Source organism: Rhagoletis pomonella, unplaced genomic scaffold (genome assembly GCF_013731165.1).
Source record: "Rhagoletis pomonella isolate Grant_MI unplaced genomic scaffold, Rhpom_1.0 Rhpom_scaffold_00006, whole genome shotgun sequence".
Taxonomy (NCBI): domain Eukaryota; kingdom Metazoa; phylum Arthropoda; class Insecta; order Diptera; family Tephritidae; genus Rhagoletis; species Rhagoletis pomonella.
In genome coordinates this window covers 77,242,332-77,267,006 of record NW_023458560.1, presented here as the reverse complement: position 1 = coordinate 77,267,006, position 24,675 = coordinate 77,242,332, and the positions used below count along the sequence as shown (strand labels likewise).

General features: G+C 36.7%; 1 protein-coding gene across 2 annotated transcripts in view; it reads right to left on the bottom strand.

Annotated features, from left to right (window-relative positions):
• Nucleotides 1-24,675, bottom strand: part of LOC118741345 (cell wall protein DAN4) — a 108,368-nt gene that overhangs the window by 35,215 nt on the left and 48,478 nt on the right. For both annotated transcript variants that reach the window (XM_036473285.1, XM_036473286.1), the window contains exon 3: nt 20,450-20,613. In XM_036473285.1, the coding sequence (XP_036329178.1) occupies nt 20,450-20,600 (151 nt within the window). In that variant the 5' untranslated portion in view covers nt 20,601-20,613. The remainder of the gene's footprint in view (nt 1-20,449; nt 20,614-24,675) is intronic.

Genomic DNA, 24,675 nt, shown 5'->3' with positions numbered 1-24,675 from the left:
GCGCTTAGAGCAGAAATTAATGCGTACAACCACAACTTTATTCATTTGAGTTGTGGAAAAGTTTCGACAGAGTGCATAGATAACTTTAAGTTGAAGCAAAAAACGTGTAAAAGAGGAAAAAGTAAATCTACAGTTTTGTGGCAGTGTCAATAACAAATTTTCTGGTATACAAAAAAAAAAAAAAAAACCCCACAGCTGACTTTATAATAGTCAGAGAACATTTTAGCTAAACCTGCTAATAAACAAACCAATTGGGAGTTTTTGAAAGGGAAATATTTTTAGTAGATAGTAGAGATGTTTATGAAAACGAGGGGTGAAAGAAGGGGAAGAAAAATGAGATATAGCCGAAAATTCTGCTTACTTTAAAATTCAACACGCCACCTTTGCTAATACAGCAACACTTAACTAAGTTAGCAATCAATACTGTGAAATGCTGGTATTTAAATACTCTACATTTTAAGGAGCGCTAAACACAGCTTTGAAAAATAAATAAGATAAAATGGCCAAGAGTAGAACGAATGGGCTGCCGGAGGGCATGAAGAGGCACACGCTTACCTACATACGCAGCCAAGTCTGATATTCTTAGAAAGAAGGCCCAAAGCGATAGACATACACTTACATATACATATACATATACCAATTATGTTGTTGAAAATTTAAATGCATACTTATATCTATGCTAAGTTGTAGTGCAGTCAACCTTAATCTACATTAAATCCCACAAATCAGACTTTGAAAAATGAAGCGTAGCGACTTTTTTTGGGCCGCCGCCACCTCAGGCGTCAAAGCATGTCGTCATAGGCCATCGTCGACAAGCAGATTTTGCACAACAGACCGATGGTTTTTACCCGCAGGGCGCACATCAACTGACTTTTCCAGTTACTTACATAATTTTGTTTTCGATATTCGATTTTATTCTTCTCATCATTTAGTTGTATTGCTCGGACAATTTCTTTAGCCGACAGCTGGGGTAAGTGTGCTTTGCTCCCGCTGTGCTAAAATGAAGTTGTGTTCTCGTTGTCTTCCCTTTTCATCTACATTAATTCGTTGGATTGAGTTTCTTTGCCTATTTCTCTTTTGCTATTAAGTCTATCGTAAAAAAAATTGCCACTCAATAAATATTGAAATTAAATAGGCACTAAGCAGGCGTGCTCAACCGAAGGATACATGGTCGCGGAAAATCCCTAAATAATTTTCGCATTTCATCGATAGCACGACCAGGACCGTCACGCATGCGAAGCGGAGTGAGAGGGAGAAAAAAGGGTAGCAACTTGGCCTGTTTGTTTTTTCCTCAATCGCTTCTTTTTGTCAACCCAAGTGGAGTTGCTCACAAATTTAACATTATTCACGGCAATTACGTCCGTTTAGTTGTTCACGACCTTGATTTGAAGAAAGGTAAACCTTTATTTTGACGTTGCAATGGTAAGCATCTTTGTGCTTTTTTTTATGCCTGTATACTTTCATACGAATTTTATATTTTCTACTACACTACACCGCCAGCAATTTACGCATGCCTAACCGACTTTTGAATATTTTATTAATCACTCAAGCTGAAAGTGCTTTCGAAAATAATTGAAAATGCTAAGCAAAATGAAGGCAGTTTTCTTTGAGATCCTCTCGTTTGTTAAACATTCATTCGGCCCTGTTTTATTTGCTTTTAAACAAAACAATCAACTCAAACCAGCAAACTCCCGCTGCGGTGCACAATTGCTTTTGTGCGAGCTGCATTGTTTTTTTTTATGTTTGGTTTGTGTTTTTTTTTTTTTGTGTAAAGGAAACTTTTCAGAAACGGGTATCTGAACAAATCGCCGCCAACTTTTTGGCCCCAAGCATACTTATCCTAAAATTTAACAATTCAATTATGCCATTTTCTTGCTGCTGGTGCCATAAGCGGTTTGCACGGAAATTTTGTATTAAATCGCGCGCCTGTAAATGATGGCATAAACTTAAATGATTTTGCGGTGTCAACTATATTAAACAAAGTTTTTTTTAAAGGTTGAGTTTGTGATTAAAACGTGCAACGCGCAAAGCCTGGGTCAAAACGTTTTTAAAAATGAAACGTTCCAAACAAAGTTGAAAACGAGAGAACGTAGCTTTAATTTTTCACCATTAGGTATAAAGTACCTAATGGCCAGCTTATCTCTCGAGCGGGTGTTTATGTTCTGTTAAGAACCGCATAATTAGTTTCAAGTCCGTATTTCGCAGCATATTTCAAATAGAAGTGGACGCTTAAAGAAGGCAGTCGACTAGTTAAGTACCAGTGCAATACCGGTTAGAAGGTTAATCCTTTACTCTAACAGTCAAGTAGAAATTAGTGACCTTAGGTCGCCTACGGTGCAATAAAACTTGGTCAGGAAGTGTCGGACTTCGCTATCGGTTGCCTCGCATTAGTCCAAAATCAGGCTAATTTGGCTTCAAAAGTACAATGAATGCATTCTTGGTGAATTGGCTAGTTGGGGCACACTTCAGATTACGGAGGGAGGGAGATTAGTCATTCTGCAGCTGATTGGCGTCAACTCTCAATTTGAATTTCATTTGATGCAAAATGCAAGTTTTCATATCAGAACAAACAATTTTTTTAATTGTCAAATCGCCTTGTAAAATTACTTTAACAAAAGGTAAAGCAAAAATTTTTAAAGGTTTATTTTTATTTGCTTCCTGCAAAGTTTAAAACCTTTACGATCAATTATTTTTTAATTTCCTTCATGTTACCGAAGTATTAGTGAAATTAAATTTGACAAAGCATAACAAAGCAATTAACGTTGAAGAAAAACAGCAATCTTAGAAAGAAGTTTTCCAAGCAGAAAATAAATAATTTTGGACAACCGAAATGGAAGAATTAATGCTAAAAAGGCATCTTCCTTTGCCTTACAAAATGCTAGTGCGCCAAACAAAACAAACAAAAAACGAAAAAACAGCGGCATAAAAAAATCAGAGCGTGCAATTGTGAGTGCGCCAAACGCAGATATGCTTTTACAAAATAAAAGGAAACAATTTACAAAAAGGAAAAAAAAGCAAAATTTTGCCAACCGGAAATTAGAGCACTTCCGCACCGCAAATAATTCTTTGGAGAGTGGCGATTGCGCTGCGTGGTAATTAAGCTGTCTAGCGATGCGCCAACAAAGTAGGCAACAAAGACAATCAGCTATTTGAGGATTTCATAGCTTTATTGTTGTTTTTGCTGGAACGCAGTGACCATTTGACTGCTGGCCGTCAGTTTTTGTTTGCGTTAATTTACATTTTTAATTTATTTATTTTTTTTGTTGCACACACTAACACACATACATATGTACTTGTATTTGTGAAAGTGTCTGCGATGATTTGTAAACTCGAATGTTACGCTTTTGTTTTTAAATATATGCATGGGAATTACTTAGTGAAAAAATATTCCATTCCGTGCTGTTTGCCATCATTAATCACAGTTGATGTGTTTTATTAGTGTTGATTCAGAATGAAGCTGTTAAAATTTGTTCTTACAGTTTAAATAAGCAAGTTAATAGAAAGCGCTGAAAAAATAAAATATTAAAAAAAAAGGCCAGAAGTTATTGCTACTTATACATGTACATTAGGGTGGGTCTTAAATGTAGGAAGGAAATTTTTACATCAGATTTCCTAAGCCTCAACCCCCACGTCGATGCCACTATAGTCGAAGTTATCACATATAAATTTTGGCCCCGAGTGGAGACGGTTAGGGTGTGTCGCACTGGGAGCAAAGTTCAGATTCCTCTATGGAGGACACGCCTTAACCGTCTTCAATCGGGACCACAATTTATATGTGATATCTGTGACCGTGGTGTTACCGATTGAGGGGTGAGACTGTAAAAAATCATAAATTTTTAACAATAACATCAGCCAATCATTCATTTTGTTTTTAAGAACCACCCCAATGTGCATACAAACATAGACAAATATTTATAGTGGATTAGCTAAAAACGAGTATCATATCGTCGATGCCTTTGCAAAACCGCCTATTTTGCGGCACTCAAATTTTTTAGGAAAGCGAAGGCATTGACTTGATAGGCGGTATTTTCTCCACATATTATTTTACAAATCTGTTGTTTTAACAACAATTTAACGATTTTGTGCCAAAACAGCGATTTAGGCGGTTGTGCAACTGGTCGATGGGCAGTTTTTCGACGATATAGTTTAGAAATTTTTTATTAAATGTGCTCTCATCTGTACAATTCAGACCCAGCTTGGTTTTATTGTATTTATAAAAGATCACATTTTAGGTCCAAGAAAGAAACCTGAAGAAAACGAAGGCGAATTTATAAAAGGTGGTGTTGTTTCATCAACTGTGAGTAGCGTTTGATTGTCAAAATTTTGTATTTCACATCATGCATATATTTTCTGTCGCCCTTTTTCAATAGACAAAAAAAGCAAAAAAAAAAATACAAGCAATTGTTGTATTTGTTGAATCGATACCACCTTATATGTATTCGTCTTGGAAAGAAATACATTTTTTCATGTTGATATTTGTACCGAAGGTATTTGTGCATTGGAGATTTCTTTGAAAATCATTCAAAGTTTTCGGTAAATCAATGTAGCTTAATTACTAACCTGGTTAAAAATGTTAACATATATGATAGAAAATTTATTCAGCTTTACCAATGTAATAGGAAGCTTAGGAGATGCCGACCGAAAACGCCCAAAGAAAATTGCAATTCAGTGAGGGCACTTTTTCAGATCTCAAAAAAACCGAAATTTGGCAAAATCTCAAAAAAAAAGTCTTATATTTATTATATTCTGATTTCATATTCGGATTGAACGGACATTTTTATACATTATACATAGCTGCTTGTAGAATGCACAGATTTAACACAATTAATATAACAAGTAATTTTAAGCAAAAAAAAACCGACTTAAAAAAAATATATATATATCTATATATTTCATGATCCAATGATCGGATCTAAACCGAATTAGTATGGGACCACCTCTGAGAATTATTGAAATCGGTTGACGTGGTGCAAAGTTATGCGGTAACATACATAAAAAAAAAAAAAAAATATTCCGACGAACTGATAACCTCCTCCTTTTTTGGAAGTCGGTTAAAAATAGGTATACCAGTAGCTTTTTAGCTAGAGTATATAATCATGGAGAAAAAAGATATGTGCATTAATTGGAGCTAAGTCTTATGAAATAGTTTTTGCAATTTTTTTTTTTCGAGTTGACAGCGATCAAGATCTAAGGGTGCGTTATGTGGAAATTGCTTTGCTGGTCGATCATGAACTTGAAATCAAATGGGTGTTGTGTAGATTAACCCTAATTTGGTAATTTGAAGACTAACAGGGCTTTTACAATGTTCAACTTTGAGTTCAACTTTTTTTTGAATGTGAAAGTTGAATGGTGTAATGAAGTTGGTCGGCAGCCAACTTTCGTTCAACTTTTGATTGAACTAATCGCCTCTGAAAGTTGAACAATGTAAACGTCTCTTAACTCCCAATCCCACCTTTAGGCTGTGTTTTCTCAATCGCTATGTAGAAGGCTGCTCTCTAATACCCATGTTGCTCATACGACATGACGCCTTATTCTTAAAAGTTTCGTCATTATTTGATAGTGAAGCAACACGTTTGAGATATTTGCACAAAAGGGCAGCTAGATTTTATCAAATTGCACGGTGCTATAATTTTCGGAAAAAACTTTACAGCATAAAGAATTTTTGTACAATCAAATCTAGCTCTTTTTCTAGTTAGAGGAAAATATATAGTTGTTTTAGATAAAGCACTAGGGATGCAAAGTCACCATAACTATTTTTCGAATTTTTTGCAAGCATTTTGGTTCTCGGAGTCAATGGTTATCAGCGAACATAAGATTATGAGAATCAGTTAAAAACTATCCAATTTATAACCGGTGTTTTTGACTCAACATCGATTTTTTTTTTTTTTTGTCATAACTTGAGATTTTGAGGGTGTATTTAAATTTTTTTTAGTGCCGAAATTATTTTTTAGACCTGTTCTACCAGCTCAGCAATATGACATAAAAACTAAAAGAAAAAATATATTTTTTTTTAGCACTGTGGTATCATTTTATCGGCAATTTCATTTTCTATCTGCGACTACGGAATTTAAATTCGTACAAAATATTTAATTCAATTATGGAAGAACTGAAAATATTCCAACAAAAGAGTTATAAATCGCTAGCTTAGAGTGAAAAGTTGCTAAGTCCGCTTTTAATGAAAACCCCTATTTCGATATAGGACGCAAGGGATACTAAAAATGCATCATTTCGAAAAGGACTAATGTACTCGTTTGTTTGCTAAGCCAAAAGAGGCCCCGAAAATCCGACAAAACCAAAATTATATGAAATCTTTATTTATTCGTATGTTGTATTAAAAGTTTTTTTTCTTATTCTGTAAAATTACAAAAATAGACTTGGCAACTTTGCACTCTAAGCTAGCAATATGTGTGTTTATTTAAAACACTTGAGCTTAGGAATAATCTTGCGTTGAGTCAACTTGAATACAATTTATTAGCAATTAAATTCATGGCTGTCACTCTAAAGAATTTATATCTCTGTTCATTGATTTCGATGTGATGTCGAAAGCTCAATTGTTGACACTTTGATTGGTCCATAAAAATAAGCGAGCAAAATCGTTATTATTATTATTATTATTACTCACCATTAAAGTCAATGAATTCTTTATCGAGCTCTTTCCAACGTTTGCGGGTCACATAAACGCGCGCGTACACACACACACACACACACACACCAAAATCTTGGTAAATTTCCACTTTATTTCACTTCACACACTTCAAATTGCACCAAGGAGCATATGTATGTACACACCCCAGCAATAACAGTAAATTAGTGCGGTTTATCAAACTCATCAACAATGACATATGTATCCTTCTCACTCTCCTCAACGTCACGCTGTCAACGCCTTTGCTTTGCAGCACACACACACACACACACGCTTTCTCTTGCAATTTTCGCACACTCTGAAAACGCTCGGAAGAACTCGAAAGTGCATAAAATTTACAACCCATAACTCATTAAAGCCAACTCCATAAATCTTTGTCACAAGCTTAAGGGGGGGGAGAGAGAAAGGGAGAGCAGCAAACAAGCAGTGGGATTTATGCATATGTATGTTTGCTTGTACTAATACATACAAATTCACATCCACACATAATTATTCGCAAAAGTTTATGAGTGAACTGAAGGCTGTAGATATTTCTTTTTTTTTTGTGTGGGAGAAATGAACTTGCAGCCCGCCCACTTCAAAAAAAAAAAGCAAAAAAAAAGTCGAACATCAAACAAGCACGCGCTGCCAGAAATTGCAAATGTTGATGCCCAAAGTTGACTCATACATAGATACATACATACAACCACAAATGCACATTCTTATGTAAGTGTATGAGCGCATATTACGGTATTTATGTGTCTCATAAACGCGCGCACAGACAGCAGCAACAAAACTTCAAAAACCAATAACAATTTTACCCACTTCCTTGCCTTGACTCACTTCAGTGGGCGGCTGCTGTTGCTGCTCCCTCTGCTCGCTATTGGATTTAGGATTACGGGTGCAAAAGTCTTGTTGCCGCATTTATGACCATTTATATTCCGAGTGCAATGTTGCATGCAACATGCTGCACAACCACAGCGGAGCGGCAGTCAAAGGACGCTGTTGATAAAATTGCGAAAAGTCGTGACACCGTTGTTGTCGTTGTTGCTCTTCCACTTGGCCCCCAATATAAATGTTAAGAGCAAGTGTGTGTGTGATATGATCACCGTTTTGTGGATGCCATTGTGTGTTTGGTACTCACGCAGATGAGCGCGAATTTCACAAAACTATTATTACCGTTATTATTTTGGGTAATAAAGTTATTACGAGGATGCCAATAATAATGTTGCAGCAACTATGAAGTGGATGTTTGATGTAATGGTGGATGTTAGGTGACGTGCATTGTAACGGTAGTGTGAAAGTGTGAGTTCATATAAGTCGCATGGATTGTTCTGTTGTCTGTGCTAAGTACTGGTACTTAACTGGTCTGCCTGGGCACACCCCATCCTACAAGGAGTACTATAGAGACGATGTTGTTAACAGAAATTGTATTTAAACACTATTTGATATCATAATCATTAAATGGTTTCATTATAGATTTGACCAAATGGCTGCAATAAGAATCAAATTCTATTTCTTAATTTCAAAAAGATAGTGTGCGTATAGTAAGTAAGTATATTGGCTTAGGTTCATATATGCTAGCGAACCAATAATGTTGTTCCTTTTTATGCTATATGCACATATGCACTTTACTGCCTAGCCAGGTTCGGCAGTAGGGTGGAGCGAAAAAAAATATATATTTTTCGATTTCGAAATTCTAAAAGTGCGGAAAAGTTGTGTAACATCGAAAAATATTTACGGTTGCCCCAAGAGCTTTAAATTTTCGAAAAACCTCTCAAATTATTGTTCTTTTATATCTTTTAGAAGACTTTTTAGAAAGATTTTGATTATGTAATTTTTTAGTCCATTTTAGTATAATAAAATGAGGATTTTAAGTTGCTAAATAAGTTAATAGTAGAAAGAAATATTTTTAAAGAGCTTTCTAAATACATATGGACGAAATGGGACCATAAATATTGGTTTGCCAAATATATCGACTCGTGTGCCATCTATCGGCAAAATTTTCAGTGGAGTTATTTCCTTTTACATAGTTAATCTGCATTCTTAATATGAACCAAATCGAACTATAAATACGGGTTTTTAAATTATCTCGACTCCTGCATTGTCATCGGGTTTCGAGCCAGTTCAAGTCCTTAGGTCATCGGGAAGTTGGTCAACAATTGATGGCAAGATTTGCCCCTAACAAATATACCTACATACATACAGAGCAAGTTTAATTAAAGCTTGTAAAAAAGTCAATAGTTGTGGCCAATTTTTTTGCTGACTGTGTGCCACAGATTTTCCATACAAACTATGTCCAACTATTTTACATGGAAGAAAAGGAAAAAAAAAAATGCCATAAATAAACGGCATACTAAAAATCGTTCTAAAAAATCTTTTAAAAAAAGTTTATAAGAACCATAACTTGAGAAAGTTTTTGGAGAATTTACGGCTCTTGGGTCGACCATGTTATGCAACTTTTCCGCACTATTAGAATTTCGAAATCAAAAAAATTATTTTTTCGCCACACCGTATTTTGCAGTCTTCTTAGCAACAACTCGTAAAATCTATAAAAGGGATTGTAGGTTGCCTCTCAAGTCGCCATGATTACATCAGCATTCAGCATTGGTATGCTTACATTCCATGCTTCTATATTAGGAAGCCGTGAATGTCCTTTCCACATGGCCGGCGCTATATATTCGCACAATCAACAACATACACCGCCAGCCAAAACCATCAAACTATTCACCAGTGACTCCAGCAGTCTCCCAGAGCACCTACCACCGTTGTCTCGGCGATTCAACGGTGCATTCATTGGTCGTCCACCGATACCGACCCCAGTCACCGCTACTGCTTTTCACTTTTTCGCCGCCGCCATTAGTGCTCCCTCTCAAAGCTCTCACACCGCAATACAGTGGTAGAAGTAAGGAGTCTATTCCAACAAGAATTGACTGACCATTATTCCAACTATCAAAAAACCCCATCAAAAACTCTTTTACTTTATCTTCATTTTCATTGATTCGTCGACTCTGCCGTTCTATAAGTTTTCTAGGCTTTCAGACGACAGTGATGTTCAATTCGGTTAAAATCGCCTTTCTACACCTAAATTTAAGTAAAATTATCTCCGCTTAAAGTACTTTAATTCCATCTGCTGAAAAGGGCATTTAACTCTTCTATTTAGAAACATTTATTTAATGCATGGCGGCAAACCTAAAACTTTTTGCCATAGCGGTTGACTTGCAGTGAAATAAAATCAACTGAAACAAAAAAACAAAAAAAAAGAACTTCGAATTACTCCCAAAAGTAACATTAACACCGAAAGTCCACCAGCGACAATAATATAAAACGGAAAATAGAGCAAGAAGAAAATAATGAAATCATCAACAACAACAAAAAAATCAATAGACAACCTCTTTTACGAAACTTCAAAAATGTGTGTGAAAAGTAGAAGTTATACATTTAGCTGGTTTTGGCTCGTTCATTGCACAGTGGTTGCATCCCCATAACTCTAGGCAAACAAAATTAAATAGTAAGCGAGCTGCGCAAAGTGGTATATGTGCTTAGCTTCCATAACGATAAATGTAAAGCATTGTAGAGATGAACTAAATTACAATTTTTTTAAAAGTAATGACTGGAATATTTTTGAATTGCTAACTTCGTAATTACAGTTTTTTCATTTAATGCCTAGTGGAAATTCGGCATTACTCGATTTTTTTTTTCGTACCTAAAGAAGTATAAATTTGAAATATAAATAGGTTCGCCCACTGCCACGCCTTTGCATGAAGGAAAGTTAATTACAACATTTTTTGATTTAAACTTTTTTATGCTTGGCCTCTACAGCGACCACTGTACATACATATGTATGTGCATTGCTTTCATTCGTGCGGAGTACTATTTGTGTGTACTAAATGAAATTTTTCTTTTTTTCTGCTTTGCAGTTCGACTTTTGCATGAATGTAAGCAAATATAGATACCAGACAAAGGGAGAATGGTTATTATTATGATCTCAAATGAAAAGCTTCCGTCGACCCCACACCCACTCAACAGACACTTTGAGAGGCAAAAGAGAAAAGTACACTAAAAAGACTGGCTAGTTGGTAACTGACAGTCGTTACCTTTAAATTTGGCAAACTCACTTTATATTCGCTTCATTCGTGAAGTGTTGATCTTTGTCAACATCAGCATAAACATGCACGTCACCATTGTCATATTATCATCTGTTCAACTAAGCGCAAAAGTGTTACGATGCTATTGTTGCTCGGCTACACTGTTGTCTAAAAGTACTGGAAGGTACAGAGTGTAGAATTCGGATATTTAGAATATCTACCCGTACTCGCTTCTTTGAAACAGCTAATTTTGTAGCTCTGTCAGTGCGCCACCTCAGTTATTGAGCCACGATTCGTTGATCTGCCTACACTCGTATGTACTTAGTTGGCTGCATTTCTGTGGCTACTGCTACTCGTAGCTTGTTGCTCTACTACCATGACGCCGTTGTCAGCAACATGACACTAACGACGACAATAAGTGAAGTAACGGTGCTGGCGTGTAGAGTGTAAGTAGGCGCTGTAAGGAATGCAACATTGTAGTAAAAGTAATAATACCAACAATAACAATAGCGTCAGCAACATTTGGCAGACACAGCGGAAGATGGCTGGAAAGGCTGCCAAACTAGCGGCAACTGCCAAGTACATAAAAGCAAAAGAAAAGGAAGGACAGCCAACTGCATAGGTAGTCAACGTCAGTTGAAATTGAGCTGGCGCACTGTAAGTGGCACGAAAAAGGAGCAACAAAGTCTCTGTTTTGTCTCACAACTGCAAAAGTTGTTGTTGCTGCTGTGTATACTCTGCTATGATATGGATCTTGTTGTTGTTGTGGTGCATAATTTAACCGTCTAATAGCCTAAGTCTGCCTGCTGACTGACCGCCCATGTTCAACCATCCACTCCAAACACCATGTATGCATTGCTCCTTCATTCACTCCATTAGCCAATCATCGTAGCTCATTTAAAACGAGCTGCTTGCCTGCCCGGTTGCCTGCCTGCTAATTTGTCTGTTTGTTGTCCGATATATGCGATTTGCTGCTGCATAAACAAAATTTCTCATCAACATGTCCAGCAAGCGCAAATGCAGGAATTGAAGTGCCAGATTGCCTACTGTTACAATAAGAATGGTGTGGAAGGTCAACGCTATTAAGCCGAAGCATGTGGTGAGGGTGAATGTGTGTGTGTGTGGCAATGCAGTTGGGAAATGAATGAATGCGAAGAGGCATAACGGCTGATTGGCTTTTATTTCGAAAGCTGGGTTCAATAAGCTGTAAAGATTGTGCTCTTGTGGTGGCATCAGCCCCCACATAATGTGTGGTTGTGTAAGTAAAGAATTTTTCCCACAAAGGATTCATTTGAAAGCCACTAAGTCAATGACCTATCCGTCGGAATATTAGTAGTATACTGAGGACCAAACAAATTAACTAATATAAATGCAAAAACAATTACATACATATGAGGACAGAAATGCATCCTAAATGTATGCTTTAATATTGATACTATGTTAAGAAATTGGGATAAGCAGCTGATTTTCACTATGTCAAATTCAATGGCAATTGTCATCAACTCACTTTAACTCAGCTCAACTCAACTCACTTCACCTCCACTCATCCTAACTCACCTACACACACCTCTTCTCTACTCACTTTAATTGTAGTGTATAATCCTAGTCATCTCTCTCAAAGGTCTACGGCGTTCATTAACTAAATTTGCATTGCCTATGTTCAAGTTGTTGTATGTTGTCAGGACAGGTACCTGAGGCCCGTAAAATTAGATCGCACATTACCCATACATAAAGTTCAAAATTAACCACTGTTTCATCCGAAGTCAACTAATCGACCTTTTCATATTAAAACAGTGTGGAGGTGCTGATCAAAATCAAACCTGAGCTATTTAAATGAATTACTCAATTCAGGTTAAACGCGCGCTGAAGCTACAAGTCCGAATTGCAGAAAGCGAAAAAATTTCAAACTATCCAATACTAAGCAGACAGCAGGCCAATATACATCATTCATGCTGACCGCACTCGAAATGCCGCCAAGCACTTCACAGTAGTGGCAAAAATTCTGAGAGCCTTAACAAGTTTTGGTGCTTCAACCCACCCTGGCTGGCCAATAGCTGGTTGTAAGAGTGGCAGGCCAGCACGTGGCGAATTGATTGCACTCTAACGGCACTTTCACCTAAAGCTGAAACAATTTCGAAATTTACAAAAACAGAGAGAAACAGGCAGAGATATTCTGGCAAACGAAGTATGTACTTGCTGGCAAATAGTCATTTTAATATCCGCACTGACCAGCAGTGAAACGGAAGTGGTTTGCGGTCAAGGGACAGCAGGTGGCGCTAAATGTACTGCACTGTATTTAATGCATGCGATCACCTGTGTGTGTGTGGCACCGTGGGGTAGCGTGAATATTTCATCATGGTTTATATGTATGTAGCTATGTATGTGTGGATAATCTAACTTAGATGCGTGCAGTTGCATCCTGTCTATTAGCAGCGCAGGTGCGCCTAAAAGCACACATCAATTACAATGTGGCATTGCGAGTACATTTGCCACAGGAAAAGCTGCCGGTGCAAACAACTAAAAGCAATTTTTGCGCATATTCCTCGCATGTTAGCACATTAGGCAACAAATATGAGAGTGCTATGTGTTAAAAATAGCAAATATTGGGCTGTACACATGCAAATGTGCAATAATATATTTTACATAAATTTGCGCGCTTTCGAATTGGAAGCGAAATTTTGTAATGTCAAAAGAGCTTTAAGGCAAAAGCTTTAAAGCACCAAGAACTACTACTTTTTTACTTTATTATGTCTCTTATATGTATGCCATATGTACTGTATGTTTATATTTGTAAAGGCACTTTTGTGTGTAGCGCCTCCTTATCATTCGAAAATAACAGTAAAAGCAAGAAACGAACAGAATATCATATTTCACATGCACATGCATAAATATGTAACAAAGACAATTTATGCACATATGTACATAAATACTTATGTAGGTGACCATGCGGTCGGACACAAAACCATCAACTCATCGCATTGTTGCCAGCAATAAAACACACAAATTATTCACATTTTGTTGTGATTCATGTATGTCTTTCTGTCCTTCCGAAACTGTCATTGAGTTTGTGGCAGGCCAGCAGTCAGGCTAACTTGAAAATTCCAAGAAAGAGTAGCAGTCAATGCTAGAAGGACTCAGTCATATCAAATTTGGGATGCACAATAAAAATATGCGTACGTACATAAATCAGATTTTCTTATTTTTATTATTTTGATATTTATCAAACAGTTGGCTGTAAAAGCAACGGAATGTCATAACTTAACTATAATGTTTGAAGACTTTAACAGCTGTAAAGTACGTAGAACTATTTAGCAACTTCTTGTCTCGCCGATTGCGCTTAATACTGTCCAGAAAATCGAATGTGATAACCATCACCTAGGAATGAGATATATCTAACCGATTTATTCTAGGATCTCGGACTAATATTTTATTTTTTTTTTTCAATTCTTTTTATTCGCGTGTTCGATTCGCTACCATTATTATTCAACAACGGGGCGTATACGTAACCTTGTAAAGTTATTTTTAACTAGCCAAGCAAGTCTAACTAAATGAATTACGCCATGGCTGGCTCACTAATTTTTCATGAAAGGATGAAACGAATACACCTGCTTTGAAGGCTCCGGTAATAACTACATATGTATGTGTAAAATAATAGGGTAAAAGCATGCATGAAGTTTATCGCAATGGGAGAAGGTAGGTTGAATAATAAGTTAACCATAACTTTTTTATTTGCTCGTATATTTATTAGTTGGCCATCGTATGTTGTAACGAAAAATCTAAAAAAAATTGCTAAAGCAATGAGCGTTGTAAATGAAGGAAATAATTCAGATTCTCATATTTTGACACTCGAAGATCTATACATAAAGAGCCTAAGATATTGACCAAAAATTGTCATATTTCACAGATTGTTTTGTAGAGCATAATGAACCAGTACCAGGTTGACCGAGCTTTGCCCGGAGTGCATATACTTTTTAAAGTTTTCAAGATTTGGATAGCTTTAAAAATATATATTTTGGAAATAAACAACAAAAAAATAGGATTTCCATGTCTATTAAGTAAATTCCTTACTCTAAAATTTAGGTGGCAACCCTATTCCAAAATACGCTGGAATGAATGGTACATATCTTGAGCGTATGTGTACTATATATACATACAAAAATTTTGATTGAGATTAACAAACTTAAAAATTAAAAAAAAAAAAAAATTAAAAATTTGTATTACAAGGAAGCGTGGCAACCCTGATGAAAAAAATTTTCTGACCAAAGTTCTCAACAATACCTTTCATTTGATATCCACATTGCGGTGTTTTGGATAAATTGTGTAGAATCCAAAATAAGTGGCAACCTTACACTATTATCCTAAGATATAACATTTTGTTTATAGGGAAATCATTGTTTAAGAACCTTCTCTTGGTACCCATGAACAGTAATATTTTAGGTTTTTTTCTAAACAAACATTTTTAAAAATTTGCGATTCAAAATAGGTGGCAACCTTATTAAAAATATTTTTGAATTAGGGATCTTTGAAATATCTTCCATTTGATACCCATATTATGGTGTTTTAATTAATTTGTAACTAATTTCGAATAGGTGGCAACCTTATACAAGTCTTCTCGGAGATATTGCCTATTCAGATAAACCTAGAATCCAAAACATTATTTGTGTACAAAATTTCGTCAAAATTGTTAGAGCCGTTTCCGAGAACCCTATGGATATATATATATATACTAGAATTGCTCGATTAATGTAATAAGATATTTTTTACCCCAATCAAAATTCTAAAAAAGGGGATATTCGACCCACGCTACTATAAACATATAATGCCTACATATAACCTGGAAACTAAATAATTTTATTCCAGTCTAGCCACTCTGATTGCCGGCAATTCAAAAACATACGCACGTGTGTATGTAGTTACTAAGATAAATACCCGAAGTACGACATGCCGGCTAACACAAATACTTAAGTACCCTGAAGGCACAAGATAAAAGTATCCAATGTAAAAAAAGTGCACGTTGTTTGCATGCGAAATAAATCGGTCACACATCCTTCTAACACGGAACAAGTGAATTATTGCGCTCCACACTCCAGCACGTGAGTTCGAGCGCAAAAAACTACGACCACTTACCTTACTGACTAACAACTGACAGAGCTAAACGGCTGAAGCAAACAAAAAATAAGACGGGTGGTGCAAGAGAAACAAAAAAAAATGCATGGCAGCAGGGGCTTTGGAAGGAATAAAAGTATGTTGGTGGAAAAAAATGATGGCAGCACGCTTGTAAATCGCAACTTAAGTTTAGCACACAAAAAAAAAAAAAAAAAATTACCGCTACAATAACAATAAACACTCTAAACATACTAACTCACACGGCAACGAGTGACTTGTTGTGATGGCATGGCGAGAGCGAATATAGGCAGAAAAAGTTTTGTAGAGCGCAAACACGAGCAAAGTAACAACATTTCTCCACACACAACCAGGCGAGGACTTTGAGAGATACCACTAACAAACCACTAAGCGTTTTACTCTTTACGCCATGACTTATAGCGCCTTTTTTTTGGCCTATTTTGTGCAGCTACGAGCACTCACTCAGCATGGAGTTCGGAGCGTAGCTTTGAGATGTGGAAGTTGGCTTTTGAAGCATGCAGTGGTCGTTAAGTATGTAAGTGGTAAATAAATGCGTTTACTTTTCACAGTCAGCGCGTATAAGCTGTTGGAGCTGATCCCATCAGATTTACAGCAAGCAAGGCTCCTTGAGGTAGAAGTGGAAGATAGTAGAATCAAGCAGACTTGCTAAAGCCAAAAAAGCGTGCAAAGATTCTTTCTGTTTGTATGTCGGAGTTGCAAAATGTACTTGAACTGGCAAAAAACTTGAATTTCTGTACCGTGTGTGCACGTTTGTAAGTGTGTATGTATGTATATGCTTTTTTGCGTCAACCGCCTCAAGTGTTGCCACGTCTGCAACACCTTCGCCCCAGATTTGTTGGTTTTTGGTTGTATTTTTTTCTTTCGTGCATATTTTCCCACATCTGCGTATTTATGTTGTCACATAAACATATTATGCACATAGTACCTCAGCTCATCCACTTCCATATACATATTTTTGTCTGCATACTTTCCCTATAGAATATGGCGCATATGAATACAAAAGCTTCTGTTGTACGTATGCTAGTACGCGTTAATTCGTTGAACTTACAAATTTACACACTTACGTGCTTGCAAACACACACACAATATAGATATATTTGTGCGCACATGTGGCAGTCCTTCAAGTTCATATGTAAATATTATCGCCGCGAGCACGTTTACTTTTCTCACGCGGCAAATTGTCAAAAGGATGAAGTTAACACTGGATGCGGTTGTAAAACTGGTGCGCCATTATGTTGCCAGATGGTTGCAATTTGTTAGCAACGCAGGCAGCATTTGTCGTTAAGAAGCACATAATATAACTTTTGAATTTTGGGAGGATAACAGGCAACAGAAAGGGCTTTGGGTTAGATACCAGGGTTGGAAATGTACGGGTGTTCCCACTCCGTGCTAAAATAAATGTTTGTGGTCAAAATGAAGTCTCCTCACTGTGATGCCTTGGTACACAGAATGGTCGCGGTTCTAGACTTTCCAATGCTGATGATGATTAAAGATATCGCCCTTTACGAGGCTAAATCTTGAAAAGGTTTCGAAAGCTGCGTTTACAATTTGCTTTTCAGAGCCATAGTTTTCGACTCTTGGCTGCAACAACCAGTGGAACTCTGTTGGACCTCGGATGGGATTCAAGCGAACGAGGTCGTCGAGATCAGACTCTCCGTTTGACCTTGTAGGGCTGGAACTATTCCGCGGACAAGCACCAGTTTGCCCACAGAGCATCTAAGCGGTTATAACCATTTGCGCTGTAAAACCTACTGGATTGGTTTGGCCACGGAATGCTGTCTTTGTCTGGAAGCCGGAATTACGTCGGAATACATTCTGTGATTCTCCAGAATTGATCAAACTTACGCTGCAAGTTTTTTAGACCACAGTGGAATCCTTTCTTATTATTAGGTATTTCTCTATCAGATACTGTTAGCATTTAATAGGGTGGGTAATAGTACCTTGAGATGTCAGGGTTAGGGTTTATTCGCATAATAAAGATCTGCTAGGTCGATTTTAATTGATTTAATTTGCTTTGACTTGATTTGATTAAATTGATTTGATTTGATTTGATTTGGTTGGATTTTATTTATTTTATTTTATTTTACTTTATTTTAATTCATTTTACTTTATTTAATTTATTTTAACTTAATTTAATTTAATTTAATTTCATTTTACTGCCTTGGTTTTGTTCAGTTCACGTTATCGCGAGTGTACTGTATTTTTTTCTAAATTTTGTTTAATTTAAGTATATATGTAGAGCTTATGTATCTATATTTTTGATTTGGAGATATTTTTTTTAGTATTTTCTTCCTTTTTGCAACTTTGTTGTCTACAAAATTATGTGGGAACTCTAAAACTGCGCCCGCATATACATATTTTATATGTGTTCCCGTGCTTTTAAATGCCGTGCATTCCGTGCAGTGCTATGAATAGCAGCGACTGCCGTTCCCTCATTTATACATATCCGCGCATTTAAGCATTTCCACTTTTATATGCAAATACACATATGTATGTATGTATGTATTTATATACTAATGTACATAAATACATATGCCAACTCATTCGCCAGGGATATCCGCGCTTGTTTGCATGCGAATGCGAATACTTCATATACATAATTTTTTTTCTTTCTTTTAAACCAACAAATGGCAAACAAAAGCGGCAACACTTTTGCACCTCTGCGGATTGACAAGTGTTGTCTTTTGTTTGCGTATAATTGAAATTATGATGTGCATTTTCAATGCCTTTCACACATTAGTAGATAAATAAATGAATGAATGAATGGAAGCAGGAAAGTAAAGGAGTGGAGAAAAAAAATGTAATAAATGACACGCTGAATAAATAGCACTTGCAGTGATTGTGAAGAAATAACTTGCATGAGGTATGTGGAAGATATGTGCATACATACATACATACACACTTACTTACGTATGTATGTATGTCCATAAGCAAATACATGTATAAGTAGTTGTTGTAAGTTTGATTTGGATATGACTTTCATGAGTTTTTTTCTGGGAAAGAGAACTGCATATAATTTAAAACTTCTTTAATTAGCTATCAGTAATAAATAATGTATGTAAGTATATAAAACGAGCTTACTCACACTTCGCAACGGATCTTTTTTGATGTAATCGGCCCTATTATGGTTGTCGACTTATACGTCAAAGTAATTTGTTCATCAAAAACTCGTAGAAATACTGTGGTCAGCGTAGCTGGAGTTGGACTTACTAGTCCTATTTTTTTGATGGAAAAATTACAATTCGCAAGCCTTCAGCCAAGTACCCTCGGAACAGTAAAACGTGTGGTGTAAAGATATGCTTTCGAGAGTAAGGTTAGAATTTATATGAGCCGAGTGGCAAAATGCACATAGCAGCTCTTCTATCCATCCAACATATCTGGCCGAGGAGACGGCAAAACAGGTCGGGCACCCTAATTTAGCAGCAACGCCCTCAACTCAGGCTGGTTCTTGGAATTATCACTAGTCATGGGCTAAAGGGAATTTAAGTGAGAATACTGGGCCTTCAAGAATCGACTTCGGTCGAAGCCGCCTTCGCCTCGGCAAATCGAAAGCATCGAGCACTTTCTCTGCCACTGTCCGGTATTGGCAGGACTCATCCAACACTTTTCTAGTGTATTTCGGACTCAAGTTTGGCAAGGAATCTGAGATCTTCACCCTTCTACAATTAACATTACTTAGTTCTGTTTTAAGGCGCGCTGTCGAGTTAAGGCGGTATCTCAACGGTTCCAAACTGGTCTCCATCAGAATCTATTTGTAGACAGGCACCAAACCTAACCTCACCTAATATCGGCTTCAAAATATGTTCTACCACTTTGATGAGGCCATTTTTTGGGGGAATTTTGTCTGAAGTAGAGTACGGCTATCAGATTATATTTTTATGCTGAAACATTTCATGGAACTGAAATTGCTTAACTACCAAGGTTACTTAATTATGAAAATAGCAATTGATTATTTAATAAAGCCATATTAATCTCTTTTTTTAATTTTCCAAACTAAAATTAAGCTTGTATATTAATAGCTCGCATCACTTAAAACTGTCAATCTTGGTTAATTGTCGAATGATAATAAAATTATTAAAATCAAAACAAAAAATGTGACGATGCCTGGAACACACTCGATGCATACAAACTTCAAAAGAAAATCATCTCCCCCAGCCATTGAGAACGCCACTCTGGCTGAACGTGCCGACAATCGAGTAAAATAACTGACAGCTGCAATAGCAACAACGACGATCACATTGACAGCTGCTGCAGCTTGAATGCCACCAATACGGCTGCTGTCAGCTGTTAGCTTTTCTAATTGATGTGCTTTTAATTGTGTCAAATCGACGGCAAGCGCACGAAACGAAACGGCATCGAACACGCACAACAATTTTCTATGTGCAATTGACACTTCATTGACAGGTCGTGTACTACAAATGAGCGAACGTTTAACTCTCGTCGTGATAACTGTGTACGTACAAATTGAAATGCGAGTGATATGCAAAGTTGTTGTGCAATTTCGTTGTTGTACCATGGGGGCACACATACAAGTTGTATTCGAAGGGCAGAATGTAATTGTTTTTAAATTTCTTTTTCGCTTCACTTCACTTACCGGCATTTGTACTGGCAAGGCCACTGCACAGCAGACAAATTAGCATGGCTATGGAGTTGAGCCACAGCCGGCTGTGTCGACTATTGTTGAACATTCTCGTGCAGTGCGGGAATTGGTTACTTAGGGCCTGCTGACGCCGCGCGTGCTGCATGCTGGAGGAACGCCTGTAAGGAATGGAGAGAATGAAAGGAAATGCGGATTAGAAGGATTTTAGAATAACCAAACGTAGGCGTACTTAAAAACAGCTGTAAGATATTTATTTGAAATTAATTTTATTTATGCTGCATGGTGTTTTACTTTCAGTTGAATGCCTTGCAAAAGATTTTGCCTTCCAAAGAAAACGAAGAGTTGAAATTATCCAACTGACCTCGAAACCAAATGCAACGCAATCAAAAGAGAGACTGTAGCTAATAAAATTTTAACCTCTTTTTACCGGCACGTATGCATAGCATATCAGCTCACATACATACATATGAGTACATATGTACGTATGTATATACGCTTATGCGAAGTCTTTTCGTTAGCAGTTGGCAGTTGGCAACAAACATATTGAACTTTCTGCAGCGAACTATGTATAAAACAAACCAAAAAGCCAACAGCTGGAGCAGCATGAAAAAATAAAACAAATAAAAAGAAAAAATTTAAAAACCAACAAAGAAACGTCAAACAAATTTGCAAGGCAAACAAAGAAACCGCCGCAGAAAAAACTCAAGCACGCAAAAAGTCTTCAAGTCTCAACTAACATTGTTTGCACAGGTTGTCACTGTCTCGTCTACTAGTCAGCGCTTGCGTAATTCACTTTCTTTGCAAATTAAAGTACAACATTGCTTGCCGTAGCTGAAAAAACATAACCACAAGAAGTCGAAAAAGTCAAATAAAGTACAGGCAAATGCTCGCATACATTGGGTATCTATGGCGCTACCCACCAGTGATGGAAAAGTAGGCACAACAGTAGTGCCATTTTTGGCACTTTCACTCAGTTTTGGTACAATCATATATTATACAAATTTAGCCAGTATATAACAAACAATCACATATTACTCATAGATTAGAAAAGCGAAAATTAAAATCACCTAAAAGTTAAAATAAGCGTCATTATATAAAATTAATAACAATTATTCAATGTAAAGAAGAAAAGTCAAAACTGGTCAAAATGTCACACTGCTATTATTTCGCACATAGGTATTTATGTATGTGTGTAAACATTTCCGAGTAGCTATATTTCAGTGCTTTTGCCCTTCTTTTACTCTAATAGTTCAATGAAATACATTAAAAATAAGATTTCTAAAAATACATACTTATGTGGTTCTTAAAAAAGCTTTAAAAGAAAGCACTTTCAATTTTGTGGCACTTTCATCTTCCTTTTGGCACTATTTTTGCAGTCCAAGTAGGCACAGTTTTAAATTTTGGAATTCCATCCCTGCTACCCACAGACAATGACGGCTATGTTCGCAAAAGAAGACTTCAACCGCACGTGGAATCCGCGCAAAGAAGAGAAGAGGCGTAAAAAAACGCGGACAAACAAAAGTAGACACAGACATGCTAATAAGTGGCGGAAAACGAAGGTGTGCAAAATGTGCACATTTTGAGAGCGAAAAAGTAATTAGGTATTTAAAAAGCAAAATCATGTTAAAGTGACTTAAATAAATAAACGAAAGTCAAGTTTTTAACTAAAAAGAAGTCTGTGGCATCAAAAACAAAGAAATGGTGTTGGAGGCGAATATGACAAACAAGGCAATACTTTAAATTATACGAATAATTCGAAAGCACTTAAGTTTTATACTTTCGCTAGAAGGAGACAACCGGACGAGCATAATGGTCAACGCTTTGTAATGAGGTGAACAGCCTAAAACCATTAAAACATGCCACCTTTTCAGAAACGATCTCCCCCTATCATGAATAGCCGTTATGGTGTAAAACTATGCCCATCTTTTTTAAACTCAAAAATTCTATGACCAAGATAGTTGTTTTCGAGAAGAAATATAATAGGTCTGTATCAAAGCTACGTGAAGTATTTGCTTTTGAGTATCTACTGTGGTCGTAAAGCCCCCATAAGAAATGGCGACAGGCAGCTACCGCCCCAGGGTTTGGCTTTCTGTGCTTATGGGGAAATTATTTCGCATTTTTCGAGCGGAAGTCTGTGCCAGTAGCCTTTGCGCAGTAATTAACCAACGTAGGTACGAATTACAGTAATGAAAGCACTGCCATCCTTAGAGACAGTCAGGCTGCAACAAAGGCCCTTTTATTCATAGAGGTTAAGTCTTCTATAGTATAAAATAGAGGAGCAGGAAGTAAAGGATGGTTTAGCGAGAAAGACAGCGGATTTCCGGAAAGGATAGAGAAATGAGAGAATTTATCCGGCATTGTACCAAAGGCTTTCGCCTAGCTATTGGGAGGAAGAGTAAGTCAGGCTTATAACAGGCCTTCTTACAGGGCACTGCAAATTAAGAAGCCAACTACATAAATTGTGGATCTAGTCAAATGATCTCGGTGGTCAAAGAAACACCTATTCCTTTAGTGTCAACCATTTCAAGAAGGCTAAACAGTGAGACCTCCCGGGACTTCAAATTTTTGGAAAAATTTAGAATTAGACGAAGCGGTGTACTTAGATCTTTTCAACTGAATCTGCATTGACACAGCAAATGCTGAAGGGGTTCTAATTCTTTCTGATTTTTTAGATTTTACAGAAGTTTGTGTTGCAAGAAGAACTTTACCGCCATATAACTAGGAGTCCAGCGCTCTGTGTGTAATCCAGCGTATGTATGGTTTGATGAGCCTAAACATTCTCCGTTTACTTCGTTTCTCGATTTTCTCTTTTACTGTTCATAGGTGCTTTGGCCTTCTCCTTAACTTGTGAGTCCTTTCTTCAGAAAAATTTTAAGTTGTCTACTGCCGACTTAAGGCATCGTAGATTCGAGGGAACAAAACCGCAAGTCGGAAATAATAAAATTATAGTTTTGGTTCCAATATATTAAATATCTATGTATATTCATTTATAATATTGATTTCTTTTTAAGCTTTTCTACGATAAGTTGAGGGAAAAGGCATATCAACTACCTGACGGTAGAGATCAGTGTCGCTAAGGGTAACAATTTAAAAGCGCAGGAAAAAGGAGGCATACGCATTTAAGACAACAGCGGACTGCATGACTAATACAGGAGCTTTTAGAAGCTATTCTTTGCCTCAGAACTGAGTTGCAAATATTATTGAAGGTAGCCATCTTTTTCTAAATTACACCCACGGTAAATCCCAATTACCAAACAAATGTTTCAGAGACACCACCAGATTATCCGGTTCTCACATTACCACCTACGCTATGAAATGGAGAAGAAAGGTTCCCTCTTTTTCCAATAACCAAAAAAGGTCAACCAGATATTAAAAGCGTGATTGAAATGTAGACAATTGGTCTAAGGTGAGGGCAATATTTAAAATATCCCGAAAATGCGACAAAAAATTACGCAAGAACAGTTAAGAAAAAGTCTTAAATAAGCAGAAAGTGTTGCGTGTAGTTAAAAATGACAAAACTCTCCGCTCTTGCAAAAAGGAACAGTCCAGCGCCTTCGTCTTGGTCTGCAGGCTGTATCGGAGATACAGCCGCTATATTTAAACGTAGAATACGTGGTATGGTTAAGAGCATATCCAAGTCAAAAACGAAATCACACACTAAGAATAGAAACAGATCCACATTAACTGCAATCAACATATGTACGTATGTATGTATTTACATATGTGCACACGCTGCGATTAGGTTATAAATAGCGCGCCTCTGTTTATCAAAAGCCGCATTACGTACGCATACATACTTTTTGTCTCCTTCCCACACTTCCAACATATGCACGTGTTTGCAAAATGATGACGAGGTGATTTTGTATGGAAAATCATTTATGCCCATATATTTGAATAAAATAAACATATATAGAAGATATCAACCAATACTTCCCATATACCAAACGAAAGGAAAACTCTTGAATTTTTGATTAAAGAAAACAAAAACAAAATCATTCGAGCGGTTTTCGAGCATTTTGGTAATGAAAAAAATTTGCACAATTTTTTGCCTTAAAATGCTCAATATTTGTTAAATTTATATAAAATTTGAACCCGATAATATTTCTACTGCTCCAAAGAACCTATATCCCGAAAATGAAAGTTATATATGCCAACAATAAGTTGCTAGAGCAGTTTAAAGGCTCAAAATTGACCCCAAAATAAGGCAATGTTTACCGTTG